The sequence below is a fragment of the Heterodontus francisci genome, chromosome 9, assembly GCF_036365525.1.
Source record: "Heterodontus francisci isolate sHetFra1 chromosome 9, sHetFra1.hap1, whole genome shotgun sequence".
Lineage (NCBI taxonomy): Eukaryota > Metazoa > Chordata > Chondrichthyes > Heterodontiformes > Heterodontidae > Heterodontus > Heterodontus francisci.
Genome location: NC_090379.1, coordinates 114,631,708 through 114,656,886, shown reverse-complemented (window position 1 = coordinate 114,656,886; position 25,179 = coordinate 114,631,708). Strand labels below are relative to the sequence as shown.

The 25,179-nt window shown below is 47.4% G+C and overlaps 1 protein-coding gene across 1 annotated transcript; it reads left to right on the top strand.

Moving 5' to 3' along the window:
* Positions 1 to 6,091: 6,091 nt before the first annotated feature.
* vps18 (VPS18 core subunit of CORVET and HOPS complexes) lies at positions 6,092 to 17,880 on the top strand. Its single transcript, XM_068039733.1, has 5 exons — positions 6,092 to 6,261; positions 7,122 to 7,263; positions 8,188 to 8,279; positions 9,640 to 11,510; positions 16,901 to 17,880. Exons 1-5 carry the CDS (start codon positions 6,150 to 6,152, stop codon positions 17,618 to 17,620), a joined length of 2,937 nt encoding a protein of 978 aa, XP_067895834.1. The 5' UTR covers positions 6,092 to 6,149; the 3' UTR covers positions 17,621 to 17,880.
* Positions 17,881 to 25,179: the final 7,299 nt, after the last annotated feature.

Genomic DNA, 25,179 nt, shown 5'->3' with positions numbered 1-25,179 from the left:
AGTGGAAAAGTTTGAGGCAATATCTGAAGATGGTTTTGGTTACTGTTCTTCAAACTCACTGTAGAGTCCTTGATTGTAGGTAGGTCTTGCTTTTCGTTGGGGCCCAGTATTTTTCTTGAACTTCGTTCGATGTAGGAGATTTTTCTCTCGAGATTCACCTGTCAGTGGTTCCAGAGGCTTGTGAAAAAGAGATGGGAGCATACAGAGGTCTTCTCAGTCCAGGAGCATTCTGCAGTCTCTTTTTCAAGCTGTCTGTACAATTTTTTTTTTTTTTTAAACTCCAAGTTGGCCAGCAGGTTAGTCACGTGACCAACTGGCGCAACCACTTCTGTGTTTGTGGATTCTCTTGTCCTAGCAGACACTGGAATGTCTCCTGTTACACATAATACCTGGTGATCAAAGTCCATTTTAGGATAAGTGAATAAAGGAAGTAACCTCTCGTCCCTAGTGGTATGCAAATATCCTCCAGCCAAGTGTCTGGCAGCCCTTGTAACAGGCCTTCTCTTCCCAGCAGCAATTTAAAATGTAATGTCCATATGGTGAAATGAATATGCCTCATTCTTGGTGGGTGGGGGCCCAGCTTGACACCTCCACACCCAATGGAATGAAATGCGATTTGTAAAAAAAGTGTATTTCATTAAAAAGGGTTGAGAGAAAAAATATAAGATACAGGAAAGAAACATGCATCTCTCATTCACATTCATTCATAAATCCTAAAACTTATTACAGACTGACTTTTCTTAACGGTAGTGCTGCTTTAACTCTTTTTTGGCATCCCAATAAACATGTGGTTCTTTGGGGAAGTTTTTCTTCAGTTTGCCCATTTTCCCCCATGACTGTTCCTGGTGAGGTCTGCAAAGGGGAGGGTTAGATTTAGTTAGCCCTAAGTTGGAATTTTTTTTTTTCCAGGAGAGTCAGTAGTGGGTGGGTCTATCCTGAACACACTCAATGCTTTGAGTCATGCAAAGGCAGGTGGGGGCCCAGCATGATGATATCAATGACTTGGATGAGGTGACTGGGAGTAATGTATCCAAGTTTGCTGGCGATGCAAAGTTAATTGGGAATGTAAGCTGTGAGGATTGAGCCAGCCAAGAGCGACGTCTCAATTCATTCCATCTTCGCTGCCTTCGGAGAATACTTGGCATCAGGTGGCAGGACTACATCTCCAACACAGAAGTCCTTGAAGCGGCCAACACCCCCAGCTTATACACACTACTGAGTCAGCGGCGCTTGAGATGGCTTGGCCATGTGAGCCGCATGGAAGATGGCAGGATCCCCAAAGACACATTGTACAGCGAGCTCACCACTGGTATCAGACCCACCGGCCGTCCATGTCTCCGTTATAAAGACGTCTGCAAACGCGACATGAAATCGTGTGACATTGATCACAAGTCGTGGGAGTCAGTTGCCAGCATTCGCCAGAGCTGGCGGGCAGCCATAAAGACAGGGCTAAATTGTGGCGAGTCGAAGAGACTTAGTAGTTGGCAGGAAAAAAGACAGAGGCGCAAGGTGAGAGCCAACTGTGCAACAGCCCCAACAAACAAATTTCTCTGCAGCACCTGTGGAAGAGCCTGTCACTCTAGAATTGGCCTTTATAGCCACTCCAGGCGCTGCTTCACAAACCACTGACCACCTCCAGGCGCGTATCCATTGTCTCTCGAGATAAGGAGGCCCAAAAGAAAAGAAAGAAGCTGTGAGGAGGGCACAAAAGTTTGTAAAAAGATAGAGATCGGTTGAGTGGATAAGGATATGGCAGATGGAATATAATGTGGGGAAATATGAAGTTATCCACCTTGGAAGGAAAAATAGAAAAGCAACATTTTGTAAATGGTAAGTGACGGAAATGTTGGTATTCAGAGGGATCTTGTGTTTGTGTCAGACACTGAAGCTGCTTAATGATGTCATGAGAGTTTTTGTGACATCAGAGCAGCCAATTTTAACATTTGTTCTCGCTTTCCTCATTCAGCCTCTGCTCAGTCACTCCTCATTCTCAGTCATTTTAATCTCCATCACAACTCCCCTTATCTTTTCCCGTCTGATTTTACTGCCCTCTTGCTGTCCCTTGAACACTTCATGGCCACCCCCTCTACTTTGCAATCTCCCCTGCAATGAATACTTCTGTGGCCTCAAACAGTGACCAGTCCATCTCTTGACCAATTCATTGTATCACCCATAACTCACCGTCACGTTCCAACCCATTTCCATCTGCATTCATCCCTGCAAAATATCTTTCACAGGAACAGAAGGAGGCCTTTCAGCCCCTCAGGTTTGCTCCACCACTTAATTATATCATGGTTGATCTATACCTCAGTTCCATTCAGCCACCTTTTTCTCCAGATGTCTTCATACCCTTACTAACAAAAATCTAATTCAGTCTTGAAGTCTCTAATTGTCCTAAAATCCACAACCTTTTGCAGGAGGGCGTTCCAGATTTCCACTAACCTAGGTGTTAAAAATTGATTCCTGATTTCATTTAGGAATGGCTTGGCAGTTATTCAAAAACAGGACTCCATTTCTCCCCAAACTGACCAATAACACAAGTCCCATTATGGAGCACCAATTCAGAAACGGGGCTATTGGCTAGAAATTCGTTTGCCCCGATTTTCTTTGCCTTGAGGACTGAGATTTGCTACCTGCCACGCCACTGGGAAATGAGGTGGGTAGTACATAACTTTCGTCTCCCCACCTCATTTCCCTGATTGTAGCAAGGCCATGAACAGTTCTCACTCTGCCCTGGTCTCCATTGCGCTGCCAATGTCCTCTGTGCGCCACAGGGACAGAGTAGTGTTGTGAAGAAATGAAGTGCTCCAGGCAGCATTCCCTTTTCAAAGGCACTGTCCTTATAAAAGGGAAGTTGCAGCAATGCACTGCAGGCTGCTGGATACACTCATGGAGCACTGATGGAGAAGGAGGATGGCAAAGGAAAGCACTCCCTGTTTTAGTGATACCTTCCTGGACGCACTAGTGGGAAAAGTAGAGGCCAGGAAGGAGGTCATGTTTCAGCTGGGGGGCAGGAAGTCATTGAGATTGACCCTCCATGAAGAATGGGAACATGTGACAATGGTGATTAATGCCAGAGGGTGGCACTCTGGACATGACCGTGCCTACAAAAGTTTCATGACCTCACTCGGGTGATGGTGAGTGAGTCCATCGGCACTGTAAGAAATTGTATTATTCTCAACTAACTTTGGAACTTGTGATTGAGACTTGCGGAAGATATCTGGGGGCACCGACTATTTAGATGAGATGCAAAGTGCTGTTTACTGTAGCCAGTTGTACAGAAACATGACCAGATTTGCCAGCAAGGTTTGCAAGGCCGGCAGAATTTTCAAAGTAAAGTAACCTGCTAAAAGCTACTGGCTGTTTTTTCACAGATAAACAAGAACCACTGGACTGTGACACTTTTGAGGCCTATTGTTGAGAGTAAAACACAACAGACAACTATACTTCAAAGCTGTGTTGTCATTATGCTTCCTGGAATGCAAAGTTAATTTGTGTGTAGAACCTGAGTATGGTTTCAATCGTCTGATAGATCATTTGGACTGGATAAACATTATGAACAGCTCTAAGCACAAGTGGCTGGTAACAGGCGAATATGAACAAGGAAGCTCAAAGTTAGTTTACAAACCGAAGACTTGATGTTTCAAGAGTTGTGGGAAACAGCCTAGGATGAAATAAAGAAAGATAATGTAAAAGTTTGGTAGATTAAAGACCGAAGGCATGTGTAAGAGCTCTAGAAAGTCAAGGAGGATGGACAATGCCAGGATAGGCTTTAACTCCATGGTTCAAAGAACTCAACACTCCATTGGATAATTTATATTACAAAAGACTTTTAGTAGATAACAAGGTCCTGGTGATGTAGCGTCCTGTCCATTATTTAAAAAAAGGTTGTAGAAAGGGTTATTAAAGGAGGTGACTTGGCCAGAAGTCTCTCCAGGAGGGCCTACAATCATCAAGGACTGATCATTCGTTGGTGTATGTATAGTTATCTCTTGTAACATTATCAATGTACTTGCATTATAGTGTTTTTATAACTAATTTTAGATTGTGTGGCAGTGGTGGTTTTAAACTTCAAGATACAATAAAATCTTATCGATGGAACTTGTGTGTCCTGTGTAATTTCTCATAAATCTCAAGTAAAAGACTCCAGGAGTGAGGTCTTACAGTTTATTGGCAACCACGAGAAGGGACTTGAGTGAGAATTAATGGGCCACTAAAATGAGTTTTAAAAAAAAAAAGACCATAGATGAGTTAGTCACTAAATTTGCAGGAAAGCTGCTTCTGAAAGAGAGATGGATTTGAGTAATCATAGACAGACAACCCAGTCTATGAAGCAGAACAGTGGCCACAAGGGTCCACTTGTTGCCCAAGAATGATGGAACCAATATGGTTAATGGCATACCAAAAGCAGGTCAAAAATGATGAATGTAAAAGGATTGAATTACAAAATGTGTTAAGTGACCAGGAAGCCATAGTGAGTGCAAAAACAAAAACTCAGCAGGTCAGGCAGCATCAGTGGAGAGAAAAACCGAGTTAACGTTTCAGGTCTGTGACTGCCATAATGAATAGGCTGTCAAAGAACTTGAAGAATGGAAAAGTAAGTGAAGGTTAGAGGAAGAATTAGAAAAGTAGAAAGAGAGCTGGTGTAATAAAGAACAATATTCAAGCTTGCAAAGAAGCTTGGTCAGCAGCAATTGGTAGAAAAGTTGGAGAAAATTAATGAGGATTTGAAAGCTGCTACCAGAGTAGATTAGAAACAAGCAGCAGAATGAGACTGACCTTTGGAGCACACGAAATGTAAAAAGAAAATCTGAGTTAGACAAGGTACCAGCACGAAGGGGAATAGTGTGTGTGATAGTCCCAGGGAAACAATCTGTCGCTAACTGGGCATTTTCATTTAGTTGGGGAGAAGTGGTAGAAGGAGGTGATTTAGGCCCCACATCTGAAATTAGTAGTAGACCACTCCCTACTGCACCTGATACACCTATGGTGGCCCTAATGTACCCTATATGGCAATGCAGGTATGTTTCTCTGGGTCAAGATGCGAACGAGGCTGACAGGAGATTTAGACAAAGATTTCTTGGTCAATTATGCTTATAGAAATTTGAAAGAGTGAAAAAGATAGAAATGGGAGGTGAATCCCAAGGACATTTTTTTGTGGTTGAGAAAATACAGTCCAGATGAAGTGGATAAGGGTGAGAAAACAAAACTATTATTTACTCTTAGTCATGAGGTATACAGAAGCCAGGGAATGGCATGTATGAAGGCTTAAAGTTGAGAGTTATCCAGGCAATGCGGGCAGGAAAAGGGGCTCCTTTTGAAGCCATAGCAAAGGTAGAACAGGGACCGAATAACCAGCTGCGTCTTTTGCTAAGAAACCGTGGCCCACATCTAAGGAAGCCACTGGGAGAGGGTTAGGAGAACAGAGTGGCCTCTGGGAGCAGCCAGAAACCACTGGCTCTGAACCTCATCGAGGCTGATTCATCGAGGCCTTCAAAAGAGAACTGGTCAATTATCTGAAGAGAAAAAATTTCCAAGGTGACTGAGAAGGGGAGGAGTAGGTGAGTTGTTCTTGCAGAGAGCTGTCCTGTGGACGTTCGATGAAGAAACAAAGACCACCCCAAACTACTGGATGCAGGGGGGCAGGTTATCAAAATGGGGAATAAATGCTGGAAATACTCAGCAGGTCTGGCAGCATCTGTAGAGAGAGAGAGAGAGAAGCAGAGTTAACGTTTCAGGTCAGTGACCCTTCTTCAGAACTATCAAAATGGGGACTTAATGCTCAGAACTTGGTTAAATCAGACTGACATCTATTGTCCGGGCCTTGGGCCGGGTTTCTGCACCCCGAGATGTGATTGGTTGATCGTTGGAGGGGCGGGCCTGCCGTCTCCGGGCTGTGATTGGTCATTCAATTTGGGCGTTGAGTGGAAAGGGGGGGGGCTTTCGGGGTCTTAGGCTGTGATTGGATATTCGATGATGGGGCGGGGCTTGACCGTTTGTGATAGGTTGTTCGGTAAGTGGGGAGCTGCCAACTCGGGTTACGATTGGCTATTCGGTAAGTGGGCGGAGAGGCCGAGATCCGAGTTGTGATTGGATGGCGGGCTCTGGCCTGGGCTGCTGTCTGTTTCCGTTTGTTGGTTTCAGCCGTCATGAGCTCGATCTTGGATGAATACGAGGATTCACAGGCCCGGGCCCGCTCCCGGCCTGCTGGCCTCCCGTACCAGCAGCAACGCCTCGGGGGCACAGGCATCGGGCAATCAGGTACCCGGGGGGGATGGGGCCGGCAAAGGACCGGAGGGGGAGAGGAGGCCGGCAGAAGGTCGGCGGGGGCTTGCAGAGGGAGGGGGTTCGTGGGGGGCCTGCAGAGGGTAATGGGGGATATAGGGTTGGGGGCGTGGCAGCGGGTCTGGGGGAGTGGCGGAGGGAGGCTGGCAGAGGGTCAGGGGAGTGGTGGAGGGGGGCTGGCAGAGGGTCAGGGGAGTGGTGGAGGGAGGCTGGCAGAGGGTCAGGGGAGTGGTGGAGGGTCAGGGGAGTGGTGGAGGGGGGCTGGCAGAGGGTCAGGGGAGTGGTGGAGGGGGGCTGGCAGAGGGTCAGGGGAGTGGTGGAGGGGGGCTGGCAGAGGGTCAGGGGAGTGGTGGAGGGGGGCTGGCAGAGGGTCGGGGGGAGTGGTGGAGGGGGGCCGGCAGAGGGTCAGGTGGAGTGGTTGGTGGGCCAGCAGAGGGCGAGGGGAGGAGCGGTGGGGGTTGCAGAGGGCAAGGGGAGGAAGGTTGGGGGCCGCAGAGGGTGAGGGTCAGAGAGGCAGGGGTAGCCGAGAGGTGGCAGCCCTGCAGAGAGCTACAGGAAGTGAGGGCACAGTGAGTGTTTGCCTGCATGCCCTGGTGACACGATGTTGCTTTTAAATCCCCAAGCAGGAGCGGGTTGCAGTCAGGCTGAGTGGCAGAGGGGGACTGGAGGGAGGGTGAAGGACGCATTTCCGTCAACATTGTCAGGGAGTTATTGACACTGAACATGGGTAATGATGGTTGGCATGGAGCAGGTTCCCAGTTGGCCTACGGTGCTCCTGCTGCCTTGACGCCATCCATCATTTTGAGGAGTCTAACCTTAATCTCTGGTTGTCGCAGGTTATGTCAGTGCTCGTCTGGAAGAGGAGAGGCCAATCTTTTCCAAACAGAGGATTGATTTCAGCCCTCCCAGTGTCATCAGCCACCTCGTGGTATGCAACAATCAGCTGTGTATGAGCATGGGCAAGGACTCTCTGCTCAGGTAAAGGCCCTTATCCCACCCACCTCCAGTAGTTCCCCACCACCTCCCTCTGGCTCCTTTGGCTACCACCTTGTATATATCATGTGTCTTCAAAATAAACTAGTTCCCTGGGTTTGTTGCCCTTTGCTGCAACTCGCATTACCTGATCTTGGTGTCAGATATGACATTGAGATTGTGAACACAATGCTTCAGCTGCAGACAGTTATCAGGTAGTGGGATGGTGTTGCTGGCTTGGGAACAGACTTGCGGGAATTGAAGACTATGGCTTTGGTTTTCCCATTATTTAATTGGAGGAAATTTCTGCTGATCCAATATTGGATGTTGAACAAGCACTGTGACAATTTAGAAACAGTGGACGAGTTGACAAAGGCATTGGTGAGGTATAGCCAGGTGTCATCAGCGTACATGTGGAACATGTACATGTTTTTGTATCATGTCGCCAAGGGGCAGAATGTAGCATTTTAGTGGAATCATAGTGGTTATGTTAGTGGACTAGTAATCCAGAGGCCTGGACTAATGATCTGGAGACAGTTCAAATCCCAACAACTGGGAATTTTAAAATTTAGTTCCTTAAGTAAATCTGGAATAAAAAGCTAGTCTCAGTAATGATGACTATGAAGTTACAGGATTGTAGTAAAAACCAATGCCCTTACCCAGTCTGGTCTGCATGGGACTCCAGACCCACAGCAATGTGGTTGATTCTTAACTGCCCTCTGAAATGGCCTAGCATGTCACACAGTTTCAAGAAAGCAGCTAACCACCATCACCTCTTCGAGGGGCAATTAGGGATGGGCAACAAATGCTGACCTTGCCAGTGATGCCCTTATCCTGTGAATGAATAAAAATAGGAGGGGTGGGATCAAGAGTAGCGGTAGTAATTTTGCAGTGTGCAACTCCTTTCTTCTCTTTTCCCTACTCGGGCAGGATTGACCTTGGAAAACCAGACCAGCCGAACCAGATTGAAGTGGGACGCAAAGATGATGCCAGGATCCACAAACTGTTTCTGGACCCCTCAGGTGCGGTGATTGTAGTTTCTTTCCTTTGTTATGGAGTGATGCGCTCACTGACGTACATTGGCTCCTGGTCCAACAGTGCCTTGATTTGTTTTTAGAAAATTGTCAGCCTTGTGTTCAAATCCCTCCATGGTAAAGGCCTGCTGCCTGACCCGAACCCGATGGGACCCGACGACGGGTCTGGTTTTGGTCGGGTCAGGTTGCACTTCCAGGTCCGGCACTCGGGCTCGGCTCAGGCCAGGTCAGACATGCTTCATCACAGGTAAGTGGCTCTACTGTTAATTTTTGGACTAGAAAGGTGATTTTATTACACTTATTTCAAGCTTGTGCAGATCAGCAAGAAAGTGAAAAACGGAAGGTAAGTTAGCTGATGGTTGGGCGCGAGAAAAAATGGAAGGACTCAGGCCGGGTCAGTTTTTTTTTTGCAGACCCGAGCAGGCCTTTACTCCATGGGCTCATCCTCCTTATCTCTGTAGTCTCCACCAGCCATACAACCCTCAGGGATATCTGTGCTCCTTCAATTCTGGCCTGTTGTGCATCCCCAATTTTAATTGCTCCACCATTAGCTGCCTTCAACTGTCTAGGTCATAAGCTCTGGAATTCCCTCCCTCAACCTCTGCTTTTCCACCCCTCTCTTCCTCAAAATCTGCCTCTTTGACCAAGCTTTTGGTCACCTGTCCTAATGTCCTCTCGGTGCCGAAATTTGTCCAATTGCACTGCTGTGAAAGGCCTTGAGACGTTTTACCACGTTAAAGTCTTTGTATAAATGTGAGGAGTTGTGCTGATCACAGTTTGTCCACACTGAATGAGAAGGCTCTGCACTGCAGCCTCAACTCTCCTTGACATCTGCCCAGTGAAGGAGCACAGACATGTCAGTTAACCTAACATCATGTGAGGCATTAGCATTTTTCTCCCAATGTTTCTCCTCAAAGCCCTTACTCTTGCTGGAGGGGGGTTTCCTAGTGGCTGCCTCTGGTACCACACCTCAGTGGCACTCTCAACGCCCAGGCTGAAAGTGGGCAAGATTTCAGGCCTGGGGGAATCGTAACTGAGCAGGGATATGTCCTCATGTGCACTTGGTAGGTCAATGGATAGCTCTCTGGAGCAAGCACCATGGCTGAATCTCCTTTTTCCCAGGGGGACTGGAGACAGATATTTGTGTTAGAACTGCCAGGCCAGCTGAACCAGACAGCTCCACCCTCAGCTATTTTATATGACTTGTGTTCCCTCACAGCACCAGTAACAGATTGTACATGAAGCAAGCTGTACCTCCTAAGATCCAGGATGGTGTGCATTGCCCTGGCTTAACTGCTATCCTGCATTCAGTGTGAACTGACTCTGTTGTGTTTTACTCCTGTTGTAGGGTCGCATCTCCTGATCAGCCTCACCTCCAGCGAGTGTCTTTACCTCAACAGGAATTCTCAGAAAGTGAGAGGCCTCTCACGTTGGAAAGGGCATTTGATCGAGAGCGTGGGTTGGAACAAACATCTGGGGAGTGAAAGCAACACTGGCCCCATCCTAGTGGGCACCAGCCAAGGACAGCTGTATGAAGCAGAGGTAGTGGTGTCGGAAGAACGACTGTTCAACTCTAGTCCCGACCAGTACTTCAAGTATGTGTACAGTTTGGAGGAGGACGGCTCCCCAGCTCCTGTCTGCTGCCTGGAGATTGAGCGCAGCATTGACGGGAGGTTCTTTGTCATCGCCACCACCCGGAAGCGTTTGTATCAGTTTGTTGGGAGAGCCCCGGAGGGTGGCGAGCAGCAGATGTTCCAGCCTATCTTCAGCCAGTACGCTGACACCTTGCCCAGCTTCCAGGAGTTCCCGGCCAGCCTGGGCTACAGCGAGATCTCCTTCTACACCTCCAAGCTGCGATCCAGCCCCCGCTCCTTCGCCTGGATGATGGGCAATGGCGTGCTGTATGGCACTTTGGACTACACCCGGCCCGATTCCCTCCTGAGCGATGTGCAGGTCTGGGAGTACTCGGAGGACATTGATCCCCAGCTCGAGCCTCCCCGCTCCATCGTCCTCACCCAATTCCACTTCCTGCTGATGCTGTCCGATAGGGTGAAGGCCATTTGCACGTTGAATGGGCAGCTGGTCTTCGAGGACGTGTTCCCCGACAAGTTTGGCCGCCTCCTGCGGATGGTCAAGGATTCGGTGGCCGGGCTGATATGGATATACACGGAGAAGGCGGTCTTCCGGTATCACATTCAGAAGGAGTCACGGGATGTTTGGCAGATGTACATGAACATGGGGAAGTTTGACCTGGCCAAGGAGTACTGCAAAGAGCGGCCTGAGTGTCTGGACACTGTTCTTGCCAAAGAGGCCGACCACTGCTTTCAAAACAAGAAATACGTGGAAAGCGCCAAGTACTATGCCCTGACTCAGAAGTACTTTGAGGAGGTCGCCCTGAAGTTCATCGAAGCCAAGCAAGAGGAGGCCCTGAAGGAATTTCTCCTGAAAAAGCTGAAAAACCTGAAGCTGGAGGACAAAACGCAGCTGACCCTGTTGGTGACTTGGCTCACCGAGATCTACCTGAACTGGTTGGGCACGCTCGAAGGTGACGAGGGCAAGCAGAATCAGTTTGACGCCACCAGGGAGGAGTTCCGGAAATTTCTGAGTGGCTCCAAGATTAAGGAGTGCCTGCTCAACAGCCGCTCGACCATCTATGACCTCTTGGCCAGCCATGGCAATGTGGAAGACATGGTGTTCTTCTCAGTGATCATGCAGGACTATGAGCGGGTCGTGGCGCACCACTGCCAGCACGACGACTACAGCGCAGCACTAGAGGTCATGTCCAAGTACCAGGACCCCGCTCTGTTCTACAAGTTCTCTCCCATCCTTATGCAGCACATTCCCAAGCTGATGGTGGATGCCTGGATAGGCATGCGGAGGCGACTGGATCCCAAGAACCTCATCCCGGCACTGGTCAACTACAGCCAAATTGGGAGCTCGGAACAGATCGATGAAGCCATTCGCTACTTGGAGTTCTGCGTGCATCAGCTGGACGTCACTGACCAGGCAATTCACAACTACCTGCTATCGCTTTATGCCAAGTACAAACCCAAGGCCCTGCTCTGGTACCTGGAACAAGCTGGATCGGACGCAAACCACATTCACTATGACCTGAAGTATGCACTGCGTCTGTGTGCAGAGAATGGCCACCATCGGGCCTGTGTGCACATATATAAGACAATGGAACTGTACGAAGAGGCAGTGGATCTTGCACTCCAGGTAAATCAGAGGTCATGTTACTCTCGTCCTTCTTGCAGGGGTCACAGGAATGTGATTGGGAGTCAGGATCCTTGACTCATTTTTCATTTACAAAGAGAAAGACCTGCATTTCTAAAGCGCCTTTCATGATTTCAGAATGTCCCAAAGTATTGTACGGCCAATGAGGTACCTTAAGGTGCAGGAGCAAGATCCCACAAACAGCAATGTGATCGTGATCAGTTTTTAAGTGATATTGGTTGAGGGTTTAATATTGGTCAGGGCACCGGGAAAACTGCCCATAGTGCCATGGGATCTTTTATGTCCACCTGAGAGGCCTGATGGGGCCTTAGTTTAATGTTTCATCCGAAATACGGTACCTCCATCAGTGTAGCATGCCTCAGTACTGCACTTGAGTGACAGCCTGGATTTTGTGCTCAGGTCCTTGGGAGTGGGACTTGAACCCACATTCTACTGATTCAGAGGCAAGAGTGCTACCCACTGAGCCATAGCTGGCTTCCCTTCACAAACACCAGTTGTGTTCAGCTGCTGTCCCTGTGTGAAAGCAGCTAGTTCAACATGAACTGGTGACTGGAGCTGGGAGCTTTGTGACCAGTGTGGCTCTGTGCTACACTGGACATTATCTTCATGCACTGCATGTTCACAGCTCCGAGTGCTGGTGGAGTTGTCACCTATGATTTTGATGAAGTGTTGTGGGTGCTGCTGGGCCGTGTGATATACTTGTCTTTTCCTTTGTACTTCTGGCTTTGTTTTGCTTTATTTGCCCCCATTCTGATGGTTGTGTATGTCTGTATAGCTCTCTCTTAAGCTTATCATAGAGCAGTTTCTTACTTGCTAAGGATTCTGGGTAACCTTCTCCTCCATTAGCATGAAGCTAGCGACCTGTTATACAAAGGCGAGTGACTGGTGCTTCCTGCCACACTGAACGTGCCTTTACACTCTAGGGTTGTGGTACCATCCTGCCTAAAAGTCACAGATTCACAGAATAATACAGTGCAGAAGAGGCCCTTCGGCCCATCGAGTCTGCACCAATGCATTAAAGACACCTGACCTGTCTACCTAATCCCATTTGCCAGCACTTGGCCCATAGCTTTGAATGTTATGACGTGCCAAGTGCTCATCCAGGTACTTTTTAAAGGATGTGAGGCAACTCGCCTCTACCACCCTCCCAGGCAGTGCATTCCAGACCGTCACCACCCTCTGGGTAAAAAAAAGTTCTTCCTCAAATCCCCCTTAAAGCTCCTGCTCCTCACCTTAAACTTGTGTTCCCTCGTAACTGACCAACTAAGGGGAACAGCTGCTCCCTATCCACCCTGTCCATGCCCCTCAATCTTGTAAACCTCGATCAGGTCACCCCTCAGTCTTCTGTGCTCCAGTGAAAACAACCCAAGCCTATCCAACCTCTCTTCATTGCTTAAATGTTCCATCCCAGGCAACATCCTGGTGAATCGCCTCTGCACCCCCTCCAGTGCAATCACATCCTTCCTATAATGTGGTGACCATAATGGCGCACACTACTCCAGCTGTGGCCTTACCAAAGTTCTATACAACTCCAACATGACCTCCCTGCTTTTGTAATCTATGCCTCAATTGATAAAGGCAAGTGTCCCATATGCCTTTTTCACCACCCTATTAACCTGCCCTTCTGCCTTCAGAGATCTATGGACAAACATGCCAAGGTCCCTTTGTTCCTCGGAACTTCCCAGTGTCAAGCCATTCATTGAATACTTTTGTGTCACATTACTCCTTCCAAAGTGTATCACCTCACACTTTTCAGGGTTAAATTCCATCTGCCACTTTTCTGCCCATTTGACTATCCCGTTTATATCTTCCTGTAACCCAAGACACTCAACCTCACTGTTAACCACTTGGCCAATCTTTGTGTCATCCGCGAACTTACTGATCCTACCCCCCACATAGTCATCTATGTCGTTTATATAAATGACAAACAATAGGGGACCCAGCACAGATCCCTGTAGTAGGCCACTGGACACTGGCTTCCAGTCACCTAAAACAACCGTCTGTCATCACTCTCTGTCTCCTACAGCTAAGCCATTTTTGAATCCACCTGATCAAGTTACCCTGTATCCCATGTGCATTTGCTTTCTTGATAAGTCTCCCATGTGGGACCTTGTCAAAGGCTTTGCTGAAATCCATGTAAACTACATCAACTGCATGACCCTTATCTACACACCTGGTCACATGCTCAAAAAATTCAATCAAATTTGTTAGGCATGACCTCCCTCTGACAAAGCCATGCTGACTATTCCGAATCAAATTTTGCCTCTCCAAGTGGAGATAGATTCTGTCCTTCAGAATTTTCTCCAATAGTTTCCCCACCACTGACGTGAGACTCACTTGTCTATAGTTCCCTGGCTTATCTCGACAACCTTTCTTAAATAGTGGGACCACATTAGCTGTTCTCCAGTCCTCTGGCACCTCCCCCGTGACCAGAGAGGAATTAAAAATTAGGGTCAGAGCCCCTGCAATCTCCACCCTCGCCTCCCACAGCATCCTGGGACACAAATTGTCTGGACCTGGAGATTTGTCCACTTTTAAGCCTGCCAAAACCTCCAATACCTTGTCACTCCCCATGACAATTTGCTCAAGAACCTCACAGTCTCTCTCTCAGTTCCATATCTACATCCTCATTCTCTTGGGTGAAGACAGATGTGAAGTATTCATTTAACACCCTACCAATGTCCTCTGGCTCCACCCACAGATTTCCCCCTTGGTCCCTAATGGGTCCTACTCTTTCCCTGGTTATCCTCTTCCCATTGATATACTTATAGAATATCTTGGGATTTTCCCTACTTTTACCAGCCAGAGCTTTCTCATATCCCCTCTTTGCTCTCCTAATTGCTTTCTTAAGCTCCATCCTACACTTTCTGTACTCCACTAATGCTTCTGTTGATTTGCTCTCCTTGTATTTGCTAAAAGCCTCTCTTTTCCTTCTCATCGTACCCTGAATGTTTCTGGTCATCCATGGTTCTCTGGGCTTGTTGCTCCTACCTGTTACCCTACAGGGAACATGTTGGGCCTGTACCCTCCCCATTTCTTTTTGAATGCCCCCCCACTGCTCTTCGGTAGATTTCCCGACAAGTAACTCTTTACAATCTACCTTGGCCAGATCCTGCCTTATTCTACTAAAATTTGCTCTCCCCCAATCCAAAACCTCATGTCATGTGACTGTGCTGTTGCAAATAATGGGGCTACTCGCTAACTATTCTGGGCAAGCTGTACATCACCGGATTTGCTACAAGTTTCCATTTGTTTTCTTTTTGCTATCCTCGAGACCACCCCCAACGGTACTAAACTCTGTAAAACCTTGTAAATCTCCAAAAGTTCCGTTAAATCTTTTTCAAGCTCCTTTAAGTCAAAGCTGTTTCAGACCAATGACTGGTTTTCACAAACTGGCACTTTCCCTACAAAATTAACTCCAAAACGGGCTCACCTTCTCTAGCTTAGTCTTTTATGCTAAACTGATTCAGACTTCTAAAATGTTGCCAAATTCTTGCTGCTACAAAAACGCACGTCACTCTGGGCTGGAGAATGCCGCCCCTGTCTGAACTTCTGCCCCTCAAGCCTGTGAGACTGGGGCTTTGATGCATTGAGCTGCTCTGTTATGAGAGCCTGCCCTGTCATGTGGGAAGCAGAAGGATCCCATCTGTCTGCTTAGCTAAGACCCTGGCTGTGTAAGTGGAATGGAACATTTGGACCTTCAGGCCCCATCTTCTCTCAATAACCTGAACTGTTGGAAATTGTATATAAGCCTTTCAAATAAATAATTAATGCTTTAAACTCCCATTGTAAACTATCTTGTTCCTGGCTGCTAGCTGATTGAGTGAAAAGACTATGTTTGAATTATAGCAATATTATAAGTTTAAAAAATTCGGCTTTGGCTACCCAGGTAAAGTCCACTTTGCCGCATTTATCTTTGAGGATTAAGGACTTTTACCAGAGACTGTTACAGTTCAGCCTCATTTCAGCCCTCTGTTCACAATACCACAGGCAGATAGATCCACATCCTCTCTTGTTCTGAAACTTGTACCTTTGAGTCCTAAGATAATTTATACCAGCGACTGTATGGGTTGTCTGCTCTGAGACATTGTAAACCTATACTGCTCAGTCTATTCAGGCTAAAACCAGGAATTAAATTTATTTGCAAGATATATAATTGCATAGAAGTTAAAGGTTATACACAAACTGTTCAAACTCGTAACATGTTCAGTTATGTGTTTGTAACATGGGTGTGCTTCTGTCCAGAGTCATGAAATACAAATGGCTGAAGCAAGGGGATGACAGGATGGGAAAAATCAGGAGCACTTATATTGCTCGACATGCATTTTCCACCCAGATTAAAACATTCCTTTATACTTCGAAAGAGCCCCAAATTTTACTTCCACCTCATTGGTTGGAATGTGAACAGCAGCATCTTTCGCTGTCTAGATGTTTGTTCAGGCCAGGTTGGAGAAACAACCTATTGGAATTGTCTTCTGACTTGCTTTTAACGTCCAAGCCAAAAGAGAATTTCTGATGTAATTTACATGCCAGTACTTTCCTCCAGCAAACTAACTGGGCTAGGGAACCCCACAGCAACGTATGTATCGCTGAGTAGTGCTTGTGTATTTTTTGGCTTGACCACGAGGATTTAAAAAAAGTTGATAAGTGTCAAGTGCAGTTGACCTTTGAACTGAATGTCGTGGACTAAACCATATATATACTTCATGAAGGATATATTAGTCTTGGAGATGGTTGTAGCGCAGATTCACTGAATGTCCTGGGGCTCAGAGTTAAATGATGAGGACAGGTTGCATAGACAAGACTTGTATTCCCTTAAATATAGAAGATTAAGGGGTAATCTGATCAAGGTGTTTAAGATGATTATAGGATTTGATAGAGAGAAACTATTTCCTGTGGTGGGAGAATCCAGAACAAGGAGGCATAATCTTAAAATTAGAGCCAGGTCGTTGAGGGGGTGATGTCAGGAAGCACTTTTACACACAGTGGGTAGTGGAAACCTGGAACTCTTCCCCCACAAAGCTGTTGAGGCTGATGATCAATTGAAAATTTCAAAACCGAGATTGATTTTTGTTAGACAAGGATATTGAAGGTTACAGAACCAAGGCTGATCTAGTTGAATGGCAGAACCAGCTCGAGGGGCTAAATGGCCTCCTAAAGCAGTTTCTAATGTCAATGTTGTAGCATGAAACAGGTTGTCACACGTGGCTTTCCTTCACTACATTAATTTGATGTGATAGAGTCCATGATTGGGTCGATTGTACATAGGGTATAGTTTGAAGAGTTGAATACTGTTGGCCATTCTGTTCTTGAATATTCTGCCACTGTTCTCCTTATGCTGGGCTTATTGATGGATGTCTGTTTTTTTAAAGATGGACGTGGATCTTGCTAAGTCGTGTGCGGACATGCCGGAGGAGGACGAGGAGCTTCGTAAGAAGCTGTGGCTGAAGATTGCCCGCCATGTGGTGCAGGAGGAGAAGGATGTGAAGAAGGCCATGGTGTGCCTCTCCAGCTGCAACCTGCTGAAGATCGAAGACGTTCTACCCTTCTTCCCTGATTTTGTGACCATCGACCATTTCAAGGAGGCCATCTGCAGCTCCCTCCAGGAGTACAACAAGCATATCGACGAGCTCAAGCAGGAGATGGAGGAGGCGACTGAGAGTGCCAAGCGAATCCGGGAAGACATCCAAGAGATGAGAAACAAGTATGGTGTGGTGGAGTCGCAGGAGAAGTGTGCTTCGTGTGACTTCCCGCTACTGAATCGACCCTTCTACCTGTTCCTGTGTGGCCACATGTTCCACTCTGATTGCCTGCTGCAGGAAGTAATTCCCCACCTTACCCCCTATAAACAGACCAGGCTGGAGGAGCTGCAGAGGAAGCTGGTGGCAACCAGCCAGGCTAAATCCCGGCAGCGTCCGAAGGAAGGAGAGGACGGTGACCGAGGACAACATTCCCGTGATCAGATCAAAGCCGACATTGATGATATCGTGGCTGCCGAGTGCATCTATTGTGGAGAACTGACAATTAAATCAGTAGACAAACCCTTTATCGAGCCACAGAAGTGTGAGGAGGAGAACAGCAGCTGGTTGTGAGTGAGTTCCCGTGGTACTCTGTTCCTACCTCTCAGGCTGTTATATGCTGAATCAGTGCCTCAGATTCCAGGAGTGCAGAGTTATGCATTGCGATTGTAAATGATGCTTCTAACTGCTGCATATTCAAAGCTTGTGTAGCTACCAATGGTAGCAAATAAATTAACATATTGTACAGTGTTGTTATTATCAGACTAATAATCCTGAGAACATGAGTTCAAATTTGCACTGTGGAAATAAAAGGCTGGTATTGATAAAAGTGACCACGAAACCATTGGATTGTCATTAAAATCCCAAATCATTCACTAATCATAGAATGGCTACAGCACAGAAGGAGGCCATTCGGCCCATCATGTCCATGCTGGATCACTGCAACAGCAACTCACCTAATCCCACTCCCCTGCCTTTTCCTCATAGCCCTGCAAATGTTTTTTCCTTAGATAATTATCCAATTCTCTTTTGAAAGCCATGATTTGAATCTACCTCCACCATATTCTCAGGTAGTGCATTCCGGATCCTAACCACTCACTCCATAGATTTTTCCTGATGTCACTCTTGCTTTTGCCAGTCACCCTAAATCAGTGTCCTCTGGTTCTGGATCCCTCGGCCAATGGGAACAATTTCTCCTTGTCTACTCTGTTTAGACACCTCATGATTTTGAGCACATCGATCAAATCTCCTCTTGATCTTCTCTTCAAGGAGAACAGCTCCAGCTTCTTCAATCTATCCATGTAACTGAAATTCCTCATCCCTGGAACCATTCCTGAATCTTTCCTGCACTTTCTCTAATGCCTTGACACCTTTCTGAAAGTGAATCACTTCACACTTTTCTGCTTAAATTTCATCTGCCACATGTCCACCCAATTCCACCAACCTGTCTATTTTCTCTTGAAGTCGTTCACTATTCTCCTCATAGTTCACAATACTTGCAACGCTGAACGCTGGGGAATCCCAATCTTCTAGTCCAAAAAACAACCATTCACAACTACTGTTTCCATGGGCTCTAGCTTTACTGATAAGCCTATTATGTGGCACTTTATCTCCCTGTACATCACATTAACTGCATTACCCGCATCAACCTGTTACTTCATTAAAAGCTGAAGCAAGTTTGTTAAGGGCAAATCGTGTTTAACAAATATAAGCTGGCATTCCTTGATTAATCCACATTTTGCAAGTGACCTATTAATTTTGTCTTGAATTATAATTTCTAAATGTTGCTGAACTTGTCCTTACACCCTTTTTTGAACAAGGGTGTAACAACATTTGAATTTTCTAGTCCTCCGCACCAACCCTGTGTCCAAGGAGGATTGGAAGATTATGGACAATGCACCTGCAATTTCCACCCTTACTTCTTTCAGTATCTTTGGATGCATCTCATCCGGTCCTGGTGACAACTTTAAATACAGCCCAGTACCACCTCTTTATCAATTTTTAACCCATCCAGTATCTCAACTACATCCTTTCGCTATGACTTTGGCAGTGTCCTCTTCCTTGGTAAAGGCAGATGCAAAGTACTAATTTAGCTGCTCAGCCACGTCCCCTGCCTTCGTGCGTAAATCCCCTTTTTAGGTCCCTAATCAGCCCCACGTCGTCTTTTACTATTTATATGTCAATAGAAGACTTTTAGATTCCCTTTGATAGCTGTCAGTCTTTTATGCTCTTTGTTTCTCATTTTTCTTTTTACTTCCCCTCTGAACCTTCTATATTTAGCCTGGTTCTCAATTGTATTAACTACCTGACATCTGTCATAGGCATCCTTTTCTGCTTCATTGTGCACTCTTTTGTCATCCAGGATCTGTTTGCCCCACCTTTTCCCATAGTGGGAATGTACCTTGACTTTACCCCGAGTTATCTCCTCTTTAAAAGCAGCCCATTGTTCGGTTAAAGTTTTGCTTGTCAATCTTTGATTCCAATTTACTTGGGCCTGATCTGTTCTCACTCCATTGAAGTTGGCCCTCCCCCAATTAATTATCTTTACTCTGGATTGCTGCTTGTCCTTTTCCATAGAGTTGCGACTGACCACTCCAGTCAAAGCCCCCAATCAAAATATACGATTCTGATTGTGATGGGAGAAACGCACTGTGAATTCAATCCCGTCGCTCCACAGATCGCCTAATATATCACTTTAAACTTTCCAAATTAAAGAAGGACCCAGCCAAATTGTACCATCTATTAACCCGCACATGAGGCTAACCAAACCAGGTGTCTTTAAATCAACAAATTAACTTTTTAATTAGAGGAACTAAATTCTTAAACACTAAAGATATAAACAACAATTAAAATAGAAAAAATTAGAGTCCTTGCAAGTTTACAGTCCAGATTGCTTGAAGTCCTCACAGCCGTCCAATGGGGAGGAGAAAAGGTTCTTCCACAGTCGAACAGTCCGTAGTCCAAGTCCAGCAGTAAGTGATGCTTTCCTTCTCCGTTCCAACAAGTAACAAATTGCAAACACTTTCAATTGAATCAATCTGACTTTTAGAGTTTTTGAGGGATAAAAGATTGTCACAGTCTAACTTCCTTCAGTTTAAGTTACCAGAGATCTCTGTTTTGGCTTGATACATTTTTTTTAGAATTTTGAGATTATTAAACAGACTAAAATCCTCTTCAGTTTAAATGGTTGAGAGCTCTTTTTTCAGGTGCTAACACCAGCTGCCTGTTTGTCTGTGTGTGTTCTGTTAGAACAAACTGTCTTCTACTCAAAAGCCAGTTCAAAATTGAATTGTAACAAATGTATCTCATGATGCCGCTCCCAGTGGCTGTATCTATGGTAATGAGAATGCACCCTTTGAATCGCAGTCTCCAAATGGCTGTATCCAAGGCAACGAAAATGCACCTTCCTATAACTCCTGAGGCTTGCTGGTTCTTAAAGCAATACTGATCTTTTGCAAGCCTTAAAGGCAAACCACATATTCCCCAGACAAAAAAAACCTACATGACCATGACAATAGCTAAGCTGGACCTTATGATGGTCAGTGTCCCCTAAATGTTCCCCTACTGACACTTGATTCACTTGACCCACCTCATTCCCCAGAACCAGATCCAGCATTGCATCTGTCCTCGTTGAACTGGAAACATGGTTACCTGTCAGGGGAGAAACCATGGTCAGTGGCCTTTGATCCTGTAAGTGCTGTTTTTGTGCATTTTTTGGGGGTTTCAGCGCTGCTTTTACGGCATTTTGCCATTTGGGATTGGAGATCTACCGTAGTTGTTGTTTTCCTGTTGGTCGGGGTTTTAGTACCTGTTCCAGGAAAGCTTCAAGCAAAAAAATGGCTGCAACCAGCACCAGAGCTCCAGGCCAGGGGGTGCTTACCACCATTAGGGTGGTGATGAAAGATAGCGAAGGAGGTGCACCCATCGACCGTGCCTTCTTCATTAAGAAAATCCTGATCGAATGATGTGGATTCCAGGCTGCAAACATCTTCTGCCTGTAACTTTCAAGAATGTGGCGGGATGCATCAAGTTCCTGAAGATGGTCAAGGAGAAGGGAAACCAGGCGCCACTGTCGATCCTCACGGCGGAGCTGCTCGTCATGCTGCTGTCGCAACGCAACCAGATGATGACAATCCACCTCTACAACTCCCATGTTCCGGTGGTGGATGTACTCACCTTCCTTGCCAGGTACATTGAGGTGACCGGCAGCAGCACTGATGTCAAGGACCCATTTGGACCAGCAAGCGGCACGTCAAGGTGACCTTGAAGATTGATGCTAATGAAGCCATCATCCGTCCTCCTTCCAGCTTCGCTATCAGGGGAAGTCGAGGCTTCTTGGTCTACACGGGGCACCCAGACTTTGTCGGACCTGTGGCAAATCCGGTCATGTGGCAGCCAACTGCAGCACAGTTGTCTGCAAGAACTGCAAGCAAGAAGGCTATCACACAAAGGACTGTAAGCAGAGTAAGTGCTGCAACCTGTGTGATGGGGGCAGGCCACCTCTACAAGAACTGCCCCCAAGCACTACCTCAGTTACACCCAGGCAGCAAGGTCACAGGAAAGGCTAGGCGAGTGAATGGTAAACGCGCCTCGTGCTGCAAAGGAGATTAGCAACCCTCCCCGCAGTGAGGAAAATCCGTCCGAGAAGGAGAGGAAAGGGGGAGGCAGTTGCAACCAGCGACCCAACACCTACCCCGTGCCCGGAAACTCCTCAACACACAGAATCCGTAGAGGAAGAGGCAGCAGTGGGACAGTTGGATGAGTGGCAAGTGGTCAAAAGGAAAACCACAAAGGAAAAGCCCCCAAAAAATGGAACAGGTCACCACATAAACCGATGGCAAGAGGAGGCTATCGTTTGAGACAGACTATGGTAGCTACTGCTCATCAAATGAAGCGCCAGAAAGACAGCACCTGCAAAAGAAGTGGCAGAACACAAAGCAGCTGGAAGAGAAAGCCCCCCCAGCTGCATGGCACTGGAAGTAGCAATGGGCCCAGCACGCCCCAACTTCAAAGCACTGAACCCAATTAGACGCCCAGCGCACTCCAGCTCCGGGAAGCCAGGAGCATAAACGTCCTCGAGGAGGAACAGAGGGGAAAGACATCACCAGCAGAGGACAGCCCAAGCCTCGCTGCCTACAAGAACCTCCCCACTCCCTCATGTCACCCCAGCAGAACAAGCCCCCCGCATGAGTGACCGGAGGGTTTTCTGAGCCCAAAGCACACTATGGGTATGCAGGAAAATACCCAAGAACTGGGACTAGTAAGGACACCTGGTGTGGGAAGCAACATCCAGTTTTAAATGGGTATAAAGATTGCTTCTATTAACGTGTGCAGTGTTAAATTCACTACACGATATGTTTCAACCTTGGGTTACCTCGTCAAGGTCAAAGCTGACCTCCTGTTTCTGCAGGAGTGTGGGATACCACACCTCAGCACTGAAAGGCAACGGTCACGATGGTGGTCCCACGGGCCATCGATCTGGTCAGGGGGAAATGATTCCCGTTCCCCCAGCCTGGGTATTCTGCTGCGGGGAGGCAACTTTACCATCTACGAAGTTAAGGAGATGATGGGCGGTCGCCTCCTCGTAGAGACGTATTGTACAACAATGCTCTGCCCCAATTAGTCAACGTGTACGCCCCGGTCCAATACAGCGAGCAGCTGACTGTCCTCCAGAAGCTCCCATTGCTGCTGATGAAATCCAGGCCGGTCATTCTCGGCGGTGACTTCAACTGCATCATCAATGCAGCTGGACGATCCGGCAGTGACGACAGCAAACTGGATGGTACGTCCAGATTCCTGATGGAAACAGTAAAAGATGCCAAGCTGCACGACGTCTTCAGCAAACCTGCAGATGGAGCGCAGTGTAGATACACCTGGTCAAGAGCGGATGGGTCTGCCCGTTCCAGGATTGACTTCCTGTTTGTGTCCCATGCATTCACGGTCAGATCCACCGACGTCAAACCGGTGTTCTTCTCTGACCATTGCCTCTTACTGGCTAACTGTCACTTACAGGATGACCAGCGGGTTGGCAGGGGGATATGGAAGCTCAATGCTACACTGCTAACCCCAGAGAACATTGAGGAACTCAAAAGGGATTACAAATGGTGGAGAACCGTGAAACTCCTCTTTGAGTCTCTGGTGCACTGGTGGGAGGCGATCAAGGAGAACATCAAGAGGTTCTTTATTTTTAAAGGTGTTCAGAGGATGAGAGAGAGTCAGAGGGAAATGTCCCGACTCCTGAAAAGAATGCAGAATTGGCGCAGGCTGCAGTTGATGGGGGGTCGAGGTCAAGGAGCATCTCCAAGAGCTGAAGAGCCAGTAGGCCTCGCTGTTTGCCACAGAGGCCTCCAAGTTCAGAGTCTGCTCCGTTGAGCAGGATGAGATGTGCTCGCATTACTTCTTCCAAAAGGTGCACAGGGAGCTCTGTGATCAGCAGCCAGAAGGAAGAGGATGGCTGGGTGACATCATAGCAGTCTGACATACTAAGGATCAGCAAAATCGTTTATGCTGGGCTGTACGACGTAAAGCCCATGGACAGCACGGCCTCCCAGTCCTTCCTGTCATCTATCACAGAGGTCTTAGATGACAGCATACGGGAGAGACTGGACAAGGCACTAACTCTGGATGAGCTGACAAAGACCGTCAGGTCCTTCGAGACGAGTAAAACTCCTGGAAGCGATGGCTTACCGGTTGAGTTGTATTCGGCCCTGTGGGACTGGGTTGGCCCGGACCTGCTGGAAGTATACGAGAGTATGCTCCTGGCCGGCAGCATGTCAGAATCCATGAGGAAAGGCATCATCACCCTCATCTACAAGCGGAAGGGGGAAGAGGGCAGAAATCAGAAATTGGCGGCCCATCTCACTGCTTAATGTTGAATACAAGATTCTGTCCAAAGTCATAGCCAGTTGAGTCAAATCTGCTCTGGAGTTGGTGATCCACCCTGATCAGACCTGTACCGTACCCGGCAGGAAGATCTCTGATAGTCTCGTGCTACTCAGGGATACGATCGCCCATATATGGGACAGGAGGGTGGACATCTGCCTCATCAGCCTGGACCAGGAGAAGGCTTTTGACAGGATATCGCACACCTACATGATGGACGTGCTTTCCAAAATGGGGTTTGGGGAGGGAATCTGCAATTGGATCCAACTGCTCTACACAAACATCAGTAGCGCAGTCTCAATCAATGGGTGGGAATCAGAAAGTTTCCCGATCCAATCTGGAGTCAGGCAGGGCTGTCCTCTCTCCCCGGTCTTGTTTGTTTGCTTGCTGTATCGAACCCTTTGCTGAGTCCATTAGGAAGGACGCAGGCAGAGGAGGTACTCAGGTTAAAGTCACCCTGTACATGGATGATGTCATCATCTTCTGCTCGGATCCGCTGTGGGTTCACAGACTGATGAGCATCTGCGACCAGATCGAACTAGCCTCAGGAGCCAAAGTCAACCATGGCAAGAGTGAGGCCATGTTCTTTGGGAACTAGGCCGACCGATTCTTTGTCCCTTTCACCGTCAGGTCAGACTACCTGAAGGTGCTGGAGATATGGTTCGGAAGGGCCGGGCGTCCGCCAAAACCTGGAAGGAGCGAGTAGCCAGGGTACACCTTAAACTGAGCATGTGGGTGCAGCAGTCTCTCTCCATTGTGGGTAAGAACCTGGTCATCAGGTGCGAGGAACTCACTTTGTTGCTGTAGTGGCCTGGCCTGTACCCCACTCCTGCGCTGTGGCAAGCACGCGAGTCATTTTCTGCTTTATCTGGAGATCCAAAATGGACCGGGTCCAGAGGGACACGATGTTCAAACCTCTGGATAAAGGGGAGAAAACGTACCCAACGTCGCCCTCATCCTGATAGCCACCTTTGTGTGCGGCTGCATCAAGCTGTGTGTAGAGCCCCAATATGCAAACTCCAAGTGTCACTACGTGCTGAGCTTCTATCTGTCCCCGGTGTTGCGCAGGAGTGGGCTATGGGCCAGACCTGCACCACATACAGCAACAACGTACCACCTATCCTTCACGGAAAAGTTTGTGCAGAAAAACACCTTTGACCACCGATCCATCAGGCAGTGGTCTGCATGGATTGTCCTCAAGGCCCTACGGGAAAAGGAGACGGTGGATCCTGTCGGATGGTTCCCCGAGC